General features: G+C 39.3%; 1 protein-coding gene across 2 annotated transcripts in view; it reads right to left on the bottom strand.

Annotated features, from left to right (window-relative positions):
* The window catches only part of LOC126470300 (host cell factor 2), a 280,358-nt gene that overhangs the window by 18,620 nt on the left and 241,642 nt on the right, over positions 1–20,096 (bottom strand). For both annotated transcript variants that reach the window (XM_050098071.1, XM_050098070.1), the window contains exons 15-16: positions 12,262–12,417; positions 11,779–11,983 (exon numbers count right to left, since the gene is read on the bottom strand). In XM_050098071.1, coding sequence (XP_049954028.1) covers positions 11,779–11,983; positions 12,262–12,417 — 361 coding nt within the window. The remainder of the gene's footprint in view (positions 1–11,778; positions 11,984–12,261; positions 12,418–20,096) is intronic.

Here is a 20,096-nt window from a genome sequence, read left to right as displayed (position 1 = left end):
TTCTTTTATTTTTTTTACTAATAGCCAGGTAAAAACCCAGTATATCAGTTTGCCAAAGCAGTAATGCTAACATTTTTGGTTTTTAAATAAAACATTCTTTTAAAAAAAAGCTTGTTATTAGCGCCAGTCACCTCAGGCTTCAGGCTCACTCATAGCGCCATGAGTCATACTCACAGCCACGAGGGTCAATTGGACTGCACAAATCTGCTACGGCTCATCTGCTACGATTTTCCACTGCACTCTTAAGACTTTTAGACACTGCAGTGCCATTTCTTACAGACGCTCTGTGAATGTTAGCCAATGAGACACACTTTCTGCTGGAAAGACCCAGAACATGCTATAGTAGTTCCTGCTGGGATAAGTTCAAGGCATTAGTTTAATTTTATTAGGAATTTGTGTCATTTCGTATTAGATGAACGAGGTGTCCATGATAATGTTATCTGATTTTCCTGAAGTTTATTCTCTTACAGCCATGTCAAACAAGAGTGTTCAAGATTTATTTTCATATCTGTGAACAGTGATGGGTTAAAGCTGATGGTTTACTTTCAGATGTAATTATGAATGCGGATTTAACAGATGTGCTTTGCGAGTAAGTTAACTGAAGTATGTTACGCTGAATTAAAACTTTTGTACTGCAGGCTGCAATCCTTCCACTTGCTGACCGAAAAAGCTGATAAAACTAAATTTAATTTGATCCACGTTTACTTCTAGTGTTCGCTTCATCTGTTTAAGCCTTCCTAGGAAAGGTATGACCTATATTTAGTAGTGGAAATAAATGCATGTCTACCAGATATTTTGAGTGCAAGATTTAAATTATTGCATCACCATGCAAGTTGAATTAATTAGTGATATACTTAGCTGAATGCACAGTTTTTGAAGAACCATCAGCCCCATTGAATGAAAGTTTATCAAATGGCCCCTAGCTCTAAATTTCCTTAAGTGCCTTCTGGTCTAATGGACTACTAACCTTGTGGCATGTAGCACAGCATTTTGTTTATTAGCAACAGGTAGACAGGACAGTGGTGTGCACACTACAAACCATAAAAACTGATGCATTCCTCTCACTCATAGTCTAATTTAACCCAGTTCCACATTAAGCTAAAGAGCTCAGTCATGGACGAAAGTCACTGTTAAAAATAAAATAAAACAGACAATACTTTTTGCACATAGAATTAGAATTGACTTCATCAAGAGTTGAATGATGTTTATAATGTACTAAAGTGTCTGTACACCAGATTTAAACTTAAGTCTTTATGGGAATAATAATCATAATATTTTCTGCTTTACTTTTTGTTGCCTTATAGTTCCCAAAAAAATTGCTTTATTACGTTACACAGATATGAGAAAAAAAAATAGGAGCTGTATTCGACAGAGCAGACGTTTATTACTGCTGTTTTTAATTCCAGATAGTGGCTGAAAGGGATATCTGTGATCTTGTGGATTATGTTCAGGGCCGAAGAGAGGGAAGCGAAGCGTTAGTCATGTACAATGGAAGAACCACGAGCATGAGAAGACATACAGGTAAAGGTATCACACATTTGACTTCTTCAACAGTTTCAAACAGTGATAAAGAGAGCGTCAGGGACAAGTATGTGCAAGTGTGCATGTTGGATCTATGGTCATTCAACACTGTAAGTGGGGCAAGGTTTATTGGTCTTTCACAAGGACTATATGATATTGGTGCCTAGTATGGCACAGTGGGAGAACAAGAGATTTTGCATTCTCCGAGAACTGTCTCTTGACATATAAAAGATATTGTTGTTCAAGTAAGTGATAAGCGAGATCTTGCCTCAAGTAAAGAAAGCTATTGACCAGAATGAGTGTTCTATGATGTGTGATCTTTGGACTGACAATTATCGCGAAATACATTATTTTACTGTCACATCTAGTATTACTGCACACACTGAGGACAGGTGTGAACTGAGAAACGATGTGCTCTTCACAACAAAGTTTTATGACATTTCAAAAACAAGTGAAAATACTCTGTAACAGTTAAATGAAAAATTGTCTGAGATAGATATATGTCCTCTGGAACTAATCAAAGTGACATTTGTGATGGATCAAGGGCCGAACATAAAGAAAGATCTTCAACACCACAAATGTATGCCATGCACAGTGAACTGTATACACACAGCATTAATGTAGACTCCGGATGACAATTCCTTAGTGAAAAAACTGCCTGATATTAATGAATCATCTACACAGTGTATAGAACTATAGGATAAATGAAGCACTCCAGTTTGGTGGCAAGATTAGAAAAAAATTGCATATAGATGTTGAAACGTGATGGACTAGCATCATAAAAGCAAGTCAGAAATTTTTTGTTTGTAATAGCCTGCATAGTTAAATTACTTGAACGTTTTTAAGAGGTCGGAAATGACCTGGAGGATGAAACAGAATGGGCCCCGACTTTTGTGGTGCTGCGAGCATTTAGTTTACTAGATACATGCCAAAGTGAAGACAGCAAGGCACTAGTTAAATTGCTAAAAGGATGGGCAGAAACCTAACTAAAAGAGAAGGCCATTAACAAACTACATGATTCTCATTACATGGCTGTAGTTTTTCATCCATATTTCGAGGAGCTCTAAGTACTGAGTGAAGAAAAGGAAGAAAATATTTCCCAAACTGTTCATCAGAAGCTAAATATTGTAGTCTTGGAAGAAGAGGAAGAAGATCTCATTCCCTTTCCCATAAAGAAGTTCTGAAGCTGGCATTCATCAACTTATAAACGCATAAATGAACTTCATAAATATTTCAACATGAACGTCCCAAGTGATAATGTCAATAACGTTTTACTGTGTTGGAAGGCCAATGTCTGTGACCTACCCAAGCTCTTCAAAGCGGTGAAAGAAATCCTCTTCATTAATACTAGCAGCACTGCTAGCGAAACAAATTTTAACACAGCAGACTTAATTGCATTCAGGAAGTGCTGCTGTATCAACCCTGAATGGAATGATGTTTTTTAATTCATAACAATAAAAGGAACAAGGAAATTATTTTATGAAGACAACCATATCATACACGGCACAACACAAATAATCTGTGTAAATAGCCTCCACTTGCATAATACAAATGTAATATACAGGGTTGTATTCAGAAGTTTCTGTTACCAATAGATTTTTTGCATTCAAGAGACAGATGTCATGTACTGTGTTATGTTATCTTCAACCTCTGTTTCATTAACAGAGTCCATTTGATCACTCATTACTCTAATAGTTTTAATATTATTTTTTTCATTTAAGTGTAAAGACTGTTGTTTCTTCCATTAAACAGCCAAGAAATGACTTCATTAACTGTGTTTGATGACAGGAGAGAAAAGTTTCACTTCTAGTCACACACTTGATGAACAAACTGTGTGACCATTTCCTACTTCTATGATATTTCTAAACACGATAGCACAAAAATTCAAACGTCAAAATATTATGAAGATGAAATATTGAATTCATCAAATGTGTGTACATCACGTGCAGTTTTCATCACAGGCATTTGATTGCCACACTTCACCAATTTCCTGTCTGGTGCAAGTATGACTAAGCCCTGTTGCTCATGAGTCCCTCTACTTGAGCCATGTGTTACTAACTGCCCCACTCTTATGCAGTTGCCATGCTCAAAAGCAATGAGTTAGCTCGATGCGAGTACTGACTCGACAAGTAATGTTTTTCATAAAATTTCATTTGTTCTGAAATATTGGCTTATCACACCAAATGGGGAAAAGTAATCAGTGCTATTTCAATGACAATGCCAAGCAACAAACATGACAAAAAAGAATTGGTACAGCATTGCTGAGACAATATTGTAGCTGTTGATGCGTGGGAGGTCTATTAGATGATACGTGTGCACATGTACTGTGCAAGACTTTCCCACTCCTGGTCTCTGTCTTTGCTGAGAAAATAATTCATTCAATGTTTATAATAAAAACAGAAAGTCCCTGATCAGCTGCCTGTGTGTACATAATATGCCTTGATCTGCTTATAGCCCCTGGAAATGGACAAATTAATACGAGAAATAGTTGTCTAACCTCAATTTTCACCTTTTAGCACTGACTACTAGTAATGCCCCAATACTGGTACGATTCTTGATTTGAGCACGATTTTTGAGCAGAGTTAAAAAAAAAAAAAATTAGAATCACAAGGAGAATACTGGTAATTTTATTAGTATTCAACCCCTCATTACTTTTTGAGAAAAGTAGCCAACTATGGACAGACAAAGTTTTCTTGTATTTATCTATTTTATTTGATATTTTGATACCATGTATCTTGAAATGCATAATGCAAAAATCTGTGGGACTCTTAGAATTTTTCAATCTATCTTCAATGTATTAGTTTTTTTCTCAAAATAATACCAACGAAAAACAAAAATTCAGTTATTTAAGAAACTGGTTATTTTGAACAGTTTTAATAGTCCGATTAAATTGGAGATGAAAATAAACAGTATTACTGAAAACCAGTTGTTTCATAGATAACTGCTTTCCCTTGCTTGTAGTTGACCCACTGTTGACTAGTACAGTTACATTCATGTCAACAGTGACTACTCTGCTGTGTTGTTACACGCATGCAGACATTTAAGTGGCAACATAGGGTGTTCTTACATGTGTGACACTTTTATTTTTTTGTGTAGTGTTAAACTGTGAGCACCACAGAGCCAGCAGTGCAGAACACTTCATACCTACACCACGCTGGCAGCAGGAGAGGTGCACACTGAATATTTTTTACCCTCCCATTCCCAACACAATTTACCAGCTTTAATAGAAAGGTGGAAGAATTACTTGTGTCAGTTATTGCTGTTCTGCCAGGTATGGCATATCGTCAACCCATTTGTTAAGGCTGCCTTGTTACTGACCAGCAGTGCATGCTTATATGAGATTGTATGGAAGCTGAAGCCCTCTACCGACCCTGAGAAACTTAACTTTGAGGAATTTTTCATCAGTTGCTCATGCAGTATTTTGGTCATGAAACCCATGTCATGGTGGCACAGTTACAGTTCAACCTGCTCCACCAGTGCACCAGGTGTTGTATATGGCATAGATCACCAACCTGCAAGGTCTCTTGCCCATGCATTGTTTTGCATGTTTCCAATGTGCTACCTCTTGTACCATCTTGCTAATTAGGGACATAATCATAGGGTCAACACTTGACCCAGAGATCCAAACTAGGGCACCGGCCTTGTCCAACCCTTCTTCAGCACAAGTTGCAAAGATTGCTGAATCGCATGGACTTATGACAGCCAAAAGGGACATACTTTCCAACAATTGGCACATGTCACAGTTAAATGTGCATGGGGAAGAGTCCTCAGCGCCCCCTGGGATGAACCAAGCAGCCTTGCCTTCTACTGAGCCACAGCAGGTCGATGCTGTTGACGTGTGAGTGCACTGATGTCACAGTGCTGACTGTTTTCGCCCATGTTGGGCTCAGCAAGTATGCATAAATCACAGACTCTTACTCTCTGCTCACAACATTTTTCTGTCTTTTTGTGTCACTTTCCTTAGACATCTGTTTCTGCTCAATGGGCAAGCCAGCCGTCTTGCCCCAATTGTAATCTGTTACATGTTCAACAGGACTGCCTACACGTAGAAGCCATGTTTGGGGTCTGCTGCAAAATACGCAATTTGGCAACAGTTCATGACACTCAGCGAGCCACAGAATGGTCACTGAAGGCTCCAGTGTCCTCCCTGGACTCAGGCGCTACCTCCAATACGTCCCAGCATTTTCTGCTGTAGTTGATAGCGGACAGGTGACTGACTGAGTTTCATGTAGACATAGGAGCAATGGTCAACCTAATTAACTTAAGATACATACTGGCCCTTGGGCTGCCCTAAACTGCAATGGCAACTACATCGAGTTGTGTCTCATAGTAAACATGACAAATTCTCCCTCACTGCACATTACACAAACGTAAAATGGCAACTTACGTTGTTAATTGTGAACTCACCATTGGTGTAAAATATTTTTGGGTCTTGTCCCTAGGGGTGTGCATCTCAAAGCCATTTATTTGCCAGCACCTATTAACCTGATGGAGCTTCAGTTCTTTTTTGGCCAGATTTTGTATTACACCAAGTTCATTCTCCAAACCATGCACATCTGCCATCCTCTTAACCAGCTTCACCAAATGGGCACCAAATTTGCCTACTCTGTTGACTGTTGATAGGTTTTCACAGTCCCTCAAGCAGTGTTTGTGTTCCACTCTCTGTTTGACTCCTTTTACGCCATGTAAACCTTTAACCCTGGCATGTGACACATCCCAGTATGGCACTGGTGCGATTCTTTCATTTCAGAACCTGGATGGCACCAAGCAGCCCATCGCTTATGCATCAGAGGTGCCTTCTTTGGTGCAACGTAATGATTCACTGGTGGGAAAGCAGGAACTGACCATCATTTACAGAATTTAAAAGTTTCACATTTTCTTATATGAGGCAAAGTTACAATTATCACTGGCCACAAGTGGTTTTCTTATTCAGTCCACATTCCAAACTGTCAGATAGGACTGCCCACTGACAGCAGAGGTGCACTCTCTTCCTCAGTAATTATTGTAATGACATTTGATACCTGTCCACTGCCTGGCATACAAATGCAGATGCACTATCATGATTGTCAGTGGGACTGAATTCCAAGTTCAAATGACATGAGGCTCTTGTTTTTGCCTCAGATGATACCTTGCAGTACATTTCGCTGGATTTTCCTGGCCACGGCCACCAATCCACTTTTCCATAAAATTGTTTCAGCTGTATAGATGGGATGCCCAGAATGCATTCTTTTGGGAGTGGAATTGGCATGGCACAAGCGTTTTCTCCTATGTGATCAACTCGAGATTTGGGTAGGCCATCCTCATGCTTGCCACAGAGGAGCAAAGTTGCCGACAGGTCATCCCTCTGGTATTGCGTTCTCACATAGTCCAGCTGCTGCATGTGTTGCACTGGGGTTTTACTCTTAGGAAGTCTTTGGCACTTTGTTACACCTACTGGACGATGATCACTCGTGATACTGAATACCTTATGTGGGCTTGTGCTGCTTGTGCACAAAACCAAGATGTGCTGCTGTGTCAGTTTTCCCCTTTGCCAGACACGGAGCACCCTTGGGACAGGATGCATGTTGACTTTGTGGACCGCATTTTGGGAAGCACGTGGCTGTTGGTGATCAATGTATTGTCAAATCTGCTGTAGACTGCAAAGCTGTCCTTCATAGCATCAACGGTTACTGTTCATGTGTTGCCAGACACTTTTGCTGTCAAAGGCTTTTCCATGAACCTCGTATTTGATAACAATTGGCACTTTGTGTCATGACAGTTTGAAGACTTTTGCATCTGCAGTTTTATCCAGCATCAGACTGCCACCTCATTTTACTCGGTGTCTCTCTCTGAGGTGGACTGCTTCATGCATACATTCGAGACACAAAAGAAGAAGTCCGTGTCTGCCCCATCTCAAAGCAATGTTTTGTCAAGTTTTCTGGCTAAATATTGGGCATCACCTGTTAATGGGTGCCAGCCGAAGGGTCTTTTGCATCTGTCACAACCCGAGTCGCCTGTCCCGAACCACTACGGCCTGTCATGTATTCGCCATGGGGCTGCCGTTTTGGCCCAGTCTTCTAAGCCAGCAGCAGGGACGACTGCTGGGTGCAGTGGTGGGCCACAAAGCTCAGCAGCTGTTTCTTGTGGCTGTCAGTTGGGAGTAGCTGAAGTGTCATTACAATTGGTCACAGCCTCAACCTGTCAGACTTACGATGACATCATCTCCAAGCCAGCTGGGAGACGGGGTCAGCTGGGAGACGGGGTCAGCTGCTTTGTTGTTCTGGTGGGAGGCTCCCTAGTATGAAAGCATACTCACCCACTGCTGCCCCAGCATGCTCTCTCCCATCCTACCTTCGACCACAGAATAGTGTGTCAGCAGAGCTAGGCTCCCATGACTACCACTATGGAGACCACAGAATTTGAACCAGTGCCCCCTTTTCCCTGCCCGCCATTGGTGGACTCTTGCTCACAACTGAACAGTGGACCAACTGTTACCACAGCAATCTTCCGCCACTCCAGCAGGTGCAAGATGCTTTTTTCATTGGTTGTTCCGCTGCCGAGCACTCTAGTGTCATCTTTGGTTTTGAGACGGTGGTCACAGCATAAATTGGGAAAATTCTGGGCCTACACAGCCTTTTCAAGGGGGAGGGATTTAGTATCCTCACCAATGGACATTGAGATGGATCCAGAGGCACTAGCATGTTACCACAGTGAAACAGTACAGAATGTTGCCACAGAATGTGCATGTTAAGCACAGCATGGGCAGACCCATTGAGCCAGGAGTTTATTTACCAGTGGAAATAGGCCTGGCCCAGCAGATCTAATGCTGATTTCGATGCCCATGGACCAAGCCTTCGCCTCACGCAGTGCTCTGTTTCTGTGTGCTCAGTTGTCAGTCACCTTCACTGGTCACGTGTTGTGCTTTCCTATGCGCTCATTCTCCACACAGTGTTTGGGCACTCCGCTCCCCCACAAATACATTAAGATTCAGTCGTCAATGTGAGATTCTGCTCCCCAGCTGGTAGTCAACTCACTGGCAGCTAGCAGTTACATTCACTCCGACAATGACTACTCTGCAGTGCTATTGTGCCCATGCAGAACAATAAATTTATCATTTGTAGGCAGAATACACCTACAAGAGGAACCAGTTATCAAATAATTTGCACAATAGGATTCCAATGGAAACTTGTTTATGTCTATTATATGCCATATGACTTACCAAGGCTCAGGTTCACTACTTCCCATTATCCAAACAATGTACAGCCACATAGAAGATAAATTTGAAAAGTAAGCTTCCACTGGGTACTTCAGAAAACACTGGCAACATGATGACACTTTATTACATACATGTTAAATATTAAATTATTACTCGGCATACTTTCCTGAGACATAAAGAAGTTGCTGTAGCAGTGGTTAAGAATCTGAATACCCTCAGCATAGAACATTGCTACCAGTGACTTGTTTGTCATTTGGCATCATCTTAAAGCTCCTTATTACTTTCAAAATGCTACAACAACAGCAAGTTTTTTTTTATCTTGGAGAAGAGGCAGCAATTGATATAAGCCAAATCAGGGCTTCACTGATGATGGTCAAAACAACTTATCTGAAAGCTGCTTAGAGTATAACTATTATTATTTCATATTTACATTTACATATGAAGCTCATGTCCCAACAGATGTAACCATCTGCACATCAAGAACATAAGACCATATATATTCAGTGGATCTTATGAATAAAATGTGGTTATCGAATGAACTGTTCATGAAAGATGATGACAAATGCCCAAAATCTCATAGTTGATAATCATAATTTTTTTACAAGTACTTGCATGAGTTAACTGGTGAACAGAACTTGCTTGCCTGTGAACATTACTTCCTCCGTCCCAATGTAAATAGCACCCTCACCCTTAACACATACTAATTTCAGGTTGGATGTCTGGACAATGCATACAGTACTTTTCTTAACATCTGGGCCACAGAGTTACTGATATCTTAATTATCCACATTTGAAGCATCCGCTCACAAAATTTTGTTTTCAGCAACATGCAGCTTTTGAAAGATGGCAAGGCCCAAAAATAGTTGGTCAATAAATAAAGAGATCTTTGTTGCAAACAATTGGAAATTGTCTTTTGGTCACCTCTATGGTTTCTCTCCAATCCGGCAGCCTTCTTTAATTGAACACGTGAATGCATACTTCATTGTCAAGTTATTAGTGCTGAACAGCATCCACAGTTTTTTGTCCCCTCAAGACTTTTGTAGATGTATATATTTTCGCTTGGCACGGATGTTATAATATTTTCTGGAACTCTATCACTTTGCTACTGCCATTTTATCCTTCATGGTCTTCTGTACCACTTGATATGCAGCACTTTTTGAACTACTTCATTATGGAGTCACCTTAGATTCTGCTCCAGGCATTAAGGGTCCACTGCACAAGGACAGATGTCGATAGCTTCTTGAGCAAGCCACTCACCAAAGCTGTCAGATGTGAACCTAGAAAGGTCTGTTCACAACAACATCCACTGCTTGAGGCTTTGAGAACAAGCAACTAGGAATTATTACTAGGTCTGTGTTGAAATTTGATATCATATGCTTAGCTTCCTGATTGAGGTGTGCCCTGAAAGGTGTCAGCACCAACATTTTTCTTCTATTAAGAAAATAGGCTGGTATTCGGTTGGAAACAACCTTCGACCAACAACCAATGAAGCATTCCTTTCCTTGACACCTGAAGAGGAGTCCTGTAGGCAGTTTATCTTTCGTATGGTTTCCCTCTGAAGAATAAAGGGGCAGCTTCCTACCATTTGTCAGAGCACCGAGCATTACTGTTATTCTGGGCTTTTCATTGGCAGAACTTGTTATAGTAGCATCCTCTATGATAACTGTAATATCTGGAAGAACATCAAAATAAATTAGCTTAGCAGTTGTGCAGTTTCCTTACACTGATTATGTGGCACTGAAAAGTAAGCCATGGGAAGTTGCTGAGCTGGGGCTGTTCTTCAGCATAACGTAAGCTCTGCAATCTTCATTATCCTTGCACACCAGCCAGTGCTTGTTTTCAATTCCATGCTGCACACTGTCAGAAAATTCCTCTATTTCCAGTGCCTTCATTCTGTTAACTTCCTGAATAATCAGGGGGTCTTCATTCCATTTCTCTTGCACATACTGCACAAACTTCGGCTCCAGTCAATGAAAACTACCCTGCTTCGATCATCTGAAGATTAGGTATGTAGAACTGGTGTTCTTTGATTTATTCTTGATTTGATACCATCTACAAGCATAAACTTCTGCGACTCCAAATTTCCTTCAGTCAGATAGTTGTTTATAATCTATGCTTCATGGACACATTAACTTAAAAAAATTAGTGTCATATTGTTTGTATGAACCAACAGTGAACCTCAAAGTCTCAGATCCATGTTTCTCAACAATGTAACATAAATAAGAAAAGTTGCAAATGAATAATTTTCTAGGCAAGAATTATATTTTAATCATGTATTCATCCACTGATGAGTGTGGTTATGAAATCATGTCCAAAATTGACCATTCCCTTTGATTGTTTTAATTTTCCCCAGCAGCAAATTTATACTACACTGACAGCCATTAAAATTGCAACGCACTGAAGGCAGCATGCAACACACATTGGCACAAAGCATACTACATGCAAGAGCACAATTTTAAGTATCTTGTCATGGGTGACAAAGAAACTGACATGCCACCACTCACCAGCCATTACAGTTGACGAACTCTGGCTTACAGCTGAAGCAGCACGGAACAATGTACCTGTATCTGTCAACCAAGTTTAGTCTGATCCAATACCCTGCTCAGTCAGAACTGCTGTTCCTACCAGATGTGCCAGCTCTGTGCACTAAATTTCACACCCTATACACTCCTACAAATTTAATTATGTATTTATCCTACTGTGCTCTATACACACCATAAGTAAAATTTTATTTGTTTTCTATTCTTCCTGGTGTTGTATTTTTAAAGGCCAGCAGTGTACATTACATTTCTGATCATTAATAAACCTAACGAGCTCATCACAAGCCTCAAACTGAAGAACTATAGAAGTTATGCTACTGGACAGGTGAAGTGCATACTGTAGAGAGAGAGTGTATAGAACAGAAGTTTATGTAACTACTAATGGTGAGTTCCAGTTTGGAAACCTATGCAATCTGTCTGTGGCAGATGTTTCCAAACACAATTCAGAACACACTGTGCTGTACTTACGTGGAACAACACTTTTCTAAGCCTAATGAATATAACATATTGAAGAAAAACATACCTTGAAGCCACCTCACTTGTGTAGCTGGCCCGTATCCCCTCTCATTTCGAGCAGCTATTCTGAATATAATGGCAGGCTTTGTGTTTTTATCAATGTGAGCTTCAGCAATTTGATGAGGTTCTATCCTGCAGTTACTGTTAGGTCCACAATAGACTCTCATAAAAGCTAACTGGGTGGATGTACTCAAGACAGTTTTATTTTCTCCCTGAAAACAACAATTTATAAGCATTTCAAAAACTGACGTTAGTCAAGGCACACAGAAATTTAGGTTTATTTACTACCATTCACAAACTAGTAGTTCTGCACAGATGCGAAGTGTATTTTTCTACAAACTCATTTACGATTAATTTTTTTCCTCCACTTCTATGAATATGTACAACAAAATTTACAACAAATATGAAATTAACAATTTCAGTTACTTTATTCAAACGCTAGATGCTACACAAAGAAACAGTGTAAAGTTACACATATTGAAAATCTTACCCGTACTTGAGAAGTGGCACTGCGTACTGCAAGATATACAGAGTACTCTATAATGACCTCATTTGGTGGAGGGTCCCAAGACAGATTAACACCATCATTTACCTTTAAAATTTTTATAGCTGATGGTGCTCCTGGCAGTTGTGTGACCACAGGGCCCTTAAAAATGAAAATGTGCAATTTTTGGAAATTTAATTTGTACACAGTAAATTAATAATACATAGAATACTGAGAATACCTGCAGAATGTCCAAAAACATCACATGGAAAAAGAGAAATGTACAAACATAGAAGTCACACTGGAGCAAACAAGATCTTTAGGTACATTCATGAAAGTTTAATATACACCAGTCAATAAACATCCAAATGAATAGTACACACATATCTCTTATCAAGTTTCATGTATAACCGCCCAAAAGAATTTTATTTATTGATTCTAGTGCTCTTGTGTTGCACTTATTTGTGAAAAAAGATGTATAAATATGTGTGATTTACTGCCTGGTGTGCGCAAATGGCAGTACTGCTATTATTTAGCCATACAGGGGGAGAGGGCAGGAGGGGGGTAGGGAAGAATATTGAATACTGAATAAAAGAAGCTAACACTCTTGACAAATTACAATGCATTCTATGTAGGGACACTAAAATTTGATTTATAATAATCTTTCATGAGGTGAACGAATGAGATGGAGGAATAAGTAGTCTAATGTTCATAAATCTGCACAGAAGTCCATAGATCACTGTTCACAAATAAAGGCAATAAATTTAAAACTTTCTTATACAGTTACAAAATGTAAGAGTTATTCATTTTATGGCATGCTTTATATTCATTTTGATACAAATAAGACTGATTTAAAGCACCATTTCTACTTCATAAACAGATTTTGTTGAAACAGCATTCATGTTTTCAGTGATGAGAAGGCTACATGTCAATCTCATAAAAACTAGAATCAATAAATATGACACTTTCGTAAAACTACAAATACAATATTAAATGAAAAATGTTACACACACAGCACAGTCTCACAAATCTCGGACAGGACACCTTTTACACACCCTACAAGATGAGAGTCCTCAGTGCCACATCTGCATTGTATGCTGTGTGTAATTACACAGTCAAATCAAATAATGTTATAAACTCACAGCTCACAAGAATAGTTAAATTCTTATGTTATCATACTTAAATGAAAAAGGAATGTTCTGATATGGCTGAAGAAAACTCAGACCTTCAACTTAAGTCAAGTGTCTTCTTGTAGCACTCACTTATAATCGATACATTTTTTGTATCCCACGATACCATGGAATCACACTCTAGCTACACAAAAAGAACACTTATCAATTTAGACATTGACAATTGTCTCTAGAAGTTTGTTGCGTATTCTCATTTAATGGACCAGCTTTTGGAGACTGACTTTTAGTGGTGAAATTGTAGTTTTCTTTCTGATGACTATATGATTCAGGCAACTGTCATACTATGTCTGCTAATGGTTCAGTGGACCACGCTCAATCACTTCTATTACCAACATAATTTTTCACACAAGTGAGTGATAATCCTTTTACATAGTTCCCTAGCTACACACCATCAGTCTTTATGGATGGATCCCACTGTGGTGCTGTTCACTGTGAGATGTGTAAACTAAGAAAGGATGTCCAAAAAATGTCTTCATCAGATCGCTTACTTTAATTACAGCTAATGTGCACAACATGCTGTCTCAGTAGGCTCACATCTATCATCACCATTAACTTTTATTACAAATCACTAGATATCAATGGGTACAATTTGCTCTCCATGCACGAATTCAATTATATCTTTTGCATGCACAGACGCATGCTGGACACCATTTTTACAGTTAAATCTACATTTTACTTCATAAGCCACAGCATAGTGTGTGGTGGAGGTTTTCCGCTGTAACAAATATTTTAAATCAAAATTAATGCTCCAAAACTAGCTCCAATGAGGGTATATACTTTTATTCATATTTTATACAACAGGCCTTTTTCGACTCACTGCCATTATCAAGTGATGTCTAGTTGAAAGTGATGACATATTGCATCTATAGTAAAGTCTACCTGTCATGTCTTGGCAAGTATAATACTTTTTGTAGTTACAAAATGTAAAAATATGTTTTTGTCAGATATGTTGACAATTCAGTAACTACAAGAAGTATTATACTTACCAAGACATGACAGAAAGACTTTACTATAGATGCAATGTGTCGTCACTTCCAACTATATGTCACTTGATAATGGCAATAAGCTGTAACAGGCCTGTCGTGTAAAATATTAAAAAACATATTACTTTATTGCAGCTGGTTTTGGAGCATTCATTTTCATTGTCTTATACTGATGTATACTATGCTGCGGGCCCGACAGAACATAAGAAATATTTTGTTTTGTCCTGTTTCATTAACAGATGCTATGTGAGAAATCTGATTATCATTCCCACACTCTATGCAGAAATATTTCTAATTTTAGCAGTACTTTTACTACAAATGATTTACACACACTGACTAAAAAACCTGTCAAGAATTGTGCACATCTTTAAACTATTTCTGATTCAACTTAGTAAGAACTCCACCCCAATTAACGACACTTGCGACTTGTTTTAAGAATGACTTTTACAAAAATGCTTCCACAGATAAATTACACTTTCTTGGATTCATCTGATAAATCCTGGTCTATCATCTGTCTTCCACTAAAGTAGATTTGGGCAGTTATTCCACCTTGAATTGCCATGGTTAGATACTTTACAGTTGTGTTCCATTCCAGTGAACGATCACTGATTGTGTAGTAAAATGGAATCCAGTTTCTTCACCTTATGCACTTTACATAATATGTATTTATGATTGTGGCCAGCACCCTGTACATTTGCAAACAGCCCGAAAGTTACCATTTTTATCAGGCACATAATTCATTTATAATTTCTTTAGCTAAAATTAACACTACTTTTGCTTGTAACATTCTAAGTACTATTTCCTTTGAAGTCTTCAATCCAATCACATACCTATTCTGAAACAAATTTTGTTTACTAAAGTACACTGCAGTAACGTATCTAAGGCTACCTCAAAGTCAAGAAACAAGTTACCGATGTGGCCTCTACTCTCTACAACCTACTGGATTTCATTAACAAAGTGAAAGCTCAATTTCGATACATTTGATGCTTGTGGAATCTGTGTTCACTCTTACACAGGAGCTATTCAGTCTTCAAAGAAACTAATCATTCACAAATCGAAAATATGTTCTGCAGTTCTAAAACAAACATATGTGAGGGACACAGGTCCAGGAGTTCTGTACATCCACTCTGTAACCCTTCTTAAGGCCTGGAAAAAAATTTGCCTTTTTATAATCATGTAGGACCCTCCATCGTTCTAGTGACCTGCTAAAGAATGTTGCTAGAAAAAAGGTCAGTTATTTTGCATCTGGTCTTTCCTCTCTGAAGTGACTTCAATGGTATTCTAATTCCATGCTGACATATTTCTACAGCCATCATTTCTGTATCCATGTGACGACTGAGTTCTGCAATCTTCTCTGGTAAAATTAGCTGAAATGATGTATTCTGTCTTGTGAAATTTCCTTTTATATTCTTCCTGTTTTGTTGCTATCACAATCAATGAGCACTTGAACAGATGACAATTATCAAGTGACTGAACTTACATAGAACCAAACCAGAACAGCCTCACAGATCAGATTTTGTTGCAAGTTCACTGAATGTTTCTCTATTGCTCATCTTGGATCTTTTTGGGCGTTATTCAGCTTTCAATGTTTCTCTGTTGCTCATCTTGGATCTTTATGGGCATTATTCAGCTTTGATTGAATCTGACACGCAGCTCTGCCAGTGACCTTGATACCTTTCTGTTGGTATTTAATTATTGTGGGTTGTTCCCATCCCTCACTATCTTCCATGCCATGAAATTAACTACATGTTGTCAGCAATACATCAGCATACGTGCAACATATTCTCTACATTTTCCTACCTTCAGGAGACCACTCATTACTGGCTGCAGAAAATGTTAGTAATATTTTTGCTGTCATAGTACGTAAGAACAAATATCTTGGTTCTGTAAGTGATCAATGTTGTTCCAATAGCCTAATGGTCTGTAATTCTTATTTCTTTTTTAATTTAACATGGAAGTTTGGGCTTGTTTGTTTCCAGCAGATCTAATGTGTTCCCCCTCATTTGATGTTTGTCTAGCCAACTGCTAAATACAAATCTCAGAAAGACATTTGCTGCACTGCCAACAATTCTATAAATGTTTCTCTCTCAGCTTATGGCTGGACTAATTGATTAGGACATTTATATGCAATGTTTGCCAAGCTTTCCCAGAAGCACTCCTGACTTCGATATTTTATGTGAGTGGTCAACAGAAACTTTGTTACTACTTCGGGTACTTTAAGGACTGTTTACTTAACCTAATGATCTTGTATTCTGACTCTGAATTTATCCCATTTGACATTAGTGTTTTTAAGGCAAGAAGTACACTACCGATGCTGTTGTTGAACAAATATATCTGGTACATATTCCATTCAGAATTAAGATTTCAATGCTGTTTAGTTCTGGTTACAGTAAGCCTTCTGTTTCAAGTATTACCACTGCTATAAGTGACAAGTTAAAATTAGAATGGACATCCTGCTGAACGATTATGCTAGACTGCCTAAAGCCATAAGGCAGTGAAAGTAGATTGAAAGTAGAAGCATCAATCGCACCACCACCACCACCACCACCACCACCACCACCACCACCACCACCACCACCACTGCCTTCATAAAAAATCATTTATTGAATATATTTGTACAAATAATCAAAAATTTTCAAAATCACGCCCTCTTGCATCAATACACTTCTGGAGGCGGTGTTTCCATGCCTGTATGGCATCCTGGAATGTCTTTTCCAGAATGTCCTTTAGTTCTGGTGTAACATGTGCCTGGGTGCTTTCAATCATGTCCCAATGTTTTCCTTTCATGACTCCTTTTAACCGAGGAAACAAAAAACAGTCAGCGGGAGCCAGGTCAGGACTGTAGGGAGGCTGGGGAACCAATGGGGTCCTGGTCCTGGCCAGGAAGTCGTTGACAACAAAGGCACTGTGACTCGGCACATTGTTGTGGTGAACTTTCCACGTGTCCTTGATGTCGCTTCGGCAGCATGAGACCCTCCTTTTCAGTCTTTTGTGCACTTCCAAGTAGAAAGCCGAGTTCACTGTAGTCCCAGTAGCTACGAGTTCATGGTGGACAATGCCTCTGACATCAAAGAAGACAATGAGCACGGTTTTAATCCTGGACTTGCTCATGTGCGCCTTCTTGGGACAGGGCGACGATGGGGTGTGCCACTCTGAACTCTGCCTTTTTGTCTCGGGGTCGTACTCAAAAATCTATGACTCATCACTAGTGATAACTGAGTTTAAAAAATGAGGATCATTTTCACACATTTCCAACATTTCTCGGCACCAAAGCACTCGCATGTGCGTGTGTTCATCGGTCAACACTTTTGGGACGAGTTTGGTACACACCTTTCTCATGTTCAAATCTTCAGTCACAATGCAGGAAACAGTTGTTTTTGACATGTTTTGAGTTTGTGCTATCAACTGAAGGCTCAGCCGTTTTGTCATAGTTCAAACAATCATGCACATGTGTCACAGTTTTGTCAACTCGTGCAGTTGATGGCCATCCACTGTGAGGTTCGTTGGTGATCTTCTCTTGGCCCACCATGAACGACTTGTGCCATCAGAATACTTGTGATTTGGACAAGCAATCAGTCTCAAAGGCATGCTGAAGTAATGGAAACGTTTCGGTGGTGGACTTCCCAAGCTAAATGCAAAATCTGATAGTGTACCGTTGCTCTACAGAATGATCCATTGTGCCGTGTTACATAAACTCAAAATGGGGTTGACGGAAACGCACGTCCTGACTCTCCAGCAGCTCGCAGCCGAATGACACAAAGAGCGTTTTGAAGCTAATACTCCCCTTCACTTAGCCCAGCCAGTTACAACACGCTGTGGTGTACCATTGTGTCAGAAATAAATTGGTCGCATTACTTATGGAATGCACTGTGTGTATCAGCACAAGAAATAGGAGGCATAACTGTTAACACTAAATTTTGTTTGCCTTTTATTCCAATTACAGTCATGTATCACTGCTGGATACGAGTGTACTCACAAACATATCAGCTTCAAAGAACTATATTTTATGAAATTTAATCATCTTGTCAATACACGAGTGTGTGTATGTTAGTCTTCCACAGTTATTATATCTCTCAACTGAATGATATCTCACTATCGTTCAGGCTGGCTGTTCACATTCAAAATTTTCTTCCTAGTGGTGATTCATTAATTCAAATTTCTAATGCAAGAGATGGGTACATACTCCAACTTGACTTCTGTCGCTAAACAGCGATCAAGGTGATCTGATCTGATATCTCTATCTCTATCTCTATCTCTCTCTCTCTCTCTCTCTCTCTCTCTCTCTCTCTCTGGGCCATCTAGCTATTAGCCTTCAGTAAGCAACACCACTAAGATAATTTACAAGATCCTAAAGAAACTACATAAAGCCTAGACCAGGATGGCCAATTGGGAGACTTAAACCTTATTCCTCCAGAATGAGACAATGGGCGTTAATCACTGAACCACCTTGCGCAATGGAAGTGATTTCAGAATTGCCAGAAAACCGGTATCAGACCACAGAAATCAAAATAGGAGCAGCAAGTAGAAAGTCTTGTCTCTTCATTGGTCTACGTAATGACTGGCCTATTGAGTTTATTCCTGTTTGTAACATAAGCTTGCAAAACTACTTGAGGAGTTTACTTGCCCAGCTTCTTGTAGTAGAATTTAGCATCCTGTAAGTACAATGGCCAAATTACACACAGACATAAGACTAACAGGTCATAGCAGTGCCCAGTTTACTGGTAACATTATTCAGGTATGTATGTAGATTTATTTATTACTCAAAAATGTATGTAGTTTTGCAATTTGGTGTCAGGTATAATTCTACATACTTCTCTGGTTCAGCTTTTAAGCGCGGATTAATCTGATCTGCTGAATTTAGATTTACTACATCTTAGTTCATTATATACTACCTGATCACATGTATCTGGACACTCCTACATAATACAGAACTCATCAAAATATGTGACAAGAAGCAGGCCTGACAGTATAAAAAGAGGCACGGAGTTGTGTTGTCAGCAGACAAGCAGTAATAGGCAGAATGGATCAGTTGTGCGAATTCACAGACTTCAAATGTGAACTAGTTGTTGGATGTCAACAAAAAAATCTCTCAAGGACATTTCACCCCTTCTAAAGCTGTGAAACTCAACTGTTAATGGAGTGATTATGAAGGGAAATGCAAAGGAGCCACAGCTAAACAAAAACCAGGCAGACCTCATGTACTGACAGTGAGGAACCATCAAACACTGTGGAGGGTGGTTGTAACAAATTTTTTGAAATCAGTAGAAGGAATCACTCAAGTTCCAAAGTGTTATCAGCAGTCTAGTTACCACAATGACTTTATGTAAGGAGTTAAAAAGCATCGAGTACAAAAGTCAATCCAGAAGAACTGGGTTTAGTGACTGCCTAGAGAATTTTACTTGCCATGTATGTAGTGGCAACAGTGAAGTACAGAGGATTTGTGTGTGTGTGTGTGTGTGTGTGTGTGTGTGTGTGTGTGTGTGTGTGTGTGTGTGTGGGGGGGGGTGTGTTTAGGGCGCACCAACATCTAAGGTCATAAGCGCCTAGTATAGAACCATAGAAAGCTGGGACTGTGAGGGTAAACAATTGTTTCAAGGTCCAATACAGAAGGAAAGAAAGAAAAAACAAATCTAAAAGAAGTCGGCAAGACACCAGAGTCACCAGGTAG

Source organism: Schistocerca serialis, chromosome 3, assembly GCF_023864345.2.
Source record: "Schistocerca serialis cubense isolate TAMUIC-IGC-003099 chromosome 3, iqSchSeri2.2, whole genome shotgun sequence".
NCBI classification, from domain to species: Eukaryota; Metazoa; Arthropoda; class Insecta; order Orthoptera; family Acrididae; genus Schistocerca; species Schistocerca serialis.
The sequence above is the reverse complement of the archived record's forward strand: the minus strand, read 5'-3'. Positions and strand labels throughout refer to the sequence as shown.